Genomic DNA, 308 nt, shown 5'->3' with positions numbered 1-308 from the left:
GCTTTGTCCCCCCCGCTGCTTTCTAACACACACGCCTCCAAATCTGACACAAACTGTAGTAGCTGCTGTGAAGATTGATCGGTTAAATGAGCGATCGTTCGGTCGCTCTGTTGTTTCCCATCTTGATTACATCAGTGAGGTAATTTCATTGATTAGTTTGACGGTATTGATTGCCTTTTCCTGCAGGTTGGCTCCGACCCAGCCGGTGGAGACGCCTCCTGTCAACCACTGCCAGCCCGTCGCCATGGATCCAGGTAATCAAAAGCCACGTTACACATGATTTATCTCCAGTAATTAATGCTAATGAG

The 308-nt window shown here is 48.1% G+C and overlaps 1 protein-coding gene across 1 annotated transcript in view; it reads left to right on the top strand.

Annotated features, from left to right (window-relative positions):
- The window catches only part of sfmbt2 (Scm like with four mbt domains 2), a 44,353-nt gene that overhangs the window by 31,826 nt on the left and 12,219 nt on the right, over positions 1-308 (top strand). The window contains 1 exon segment of the mRNA XM_035680370.1: positions 187-254. Within this exon segment, the coding sequence (XP_035536263.1) occupies positions 187-254 (68 nt within the window).

The sequence above is a fragment of the Morone saxatilis genome, unplaced genomic scaffold, assembly GCF_004916995.1.
Source record: "Morone saxatilis isolate NCDOM2014 unplaced genomic scaffold, NCSU_SB_2.0 Contig10, whole genome shotgun sequence".
Taxonomy (NCBI): domain Eukaryota; kingdom Metazoa; phylum Chordata; class Actinopteri; family Moronidae; genus Morone; species Morone saxatilis.
This window is presented reverse-complemented; position numbering and strand designations above follow the sequence as displayed.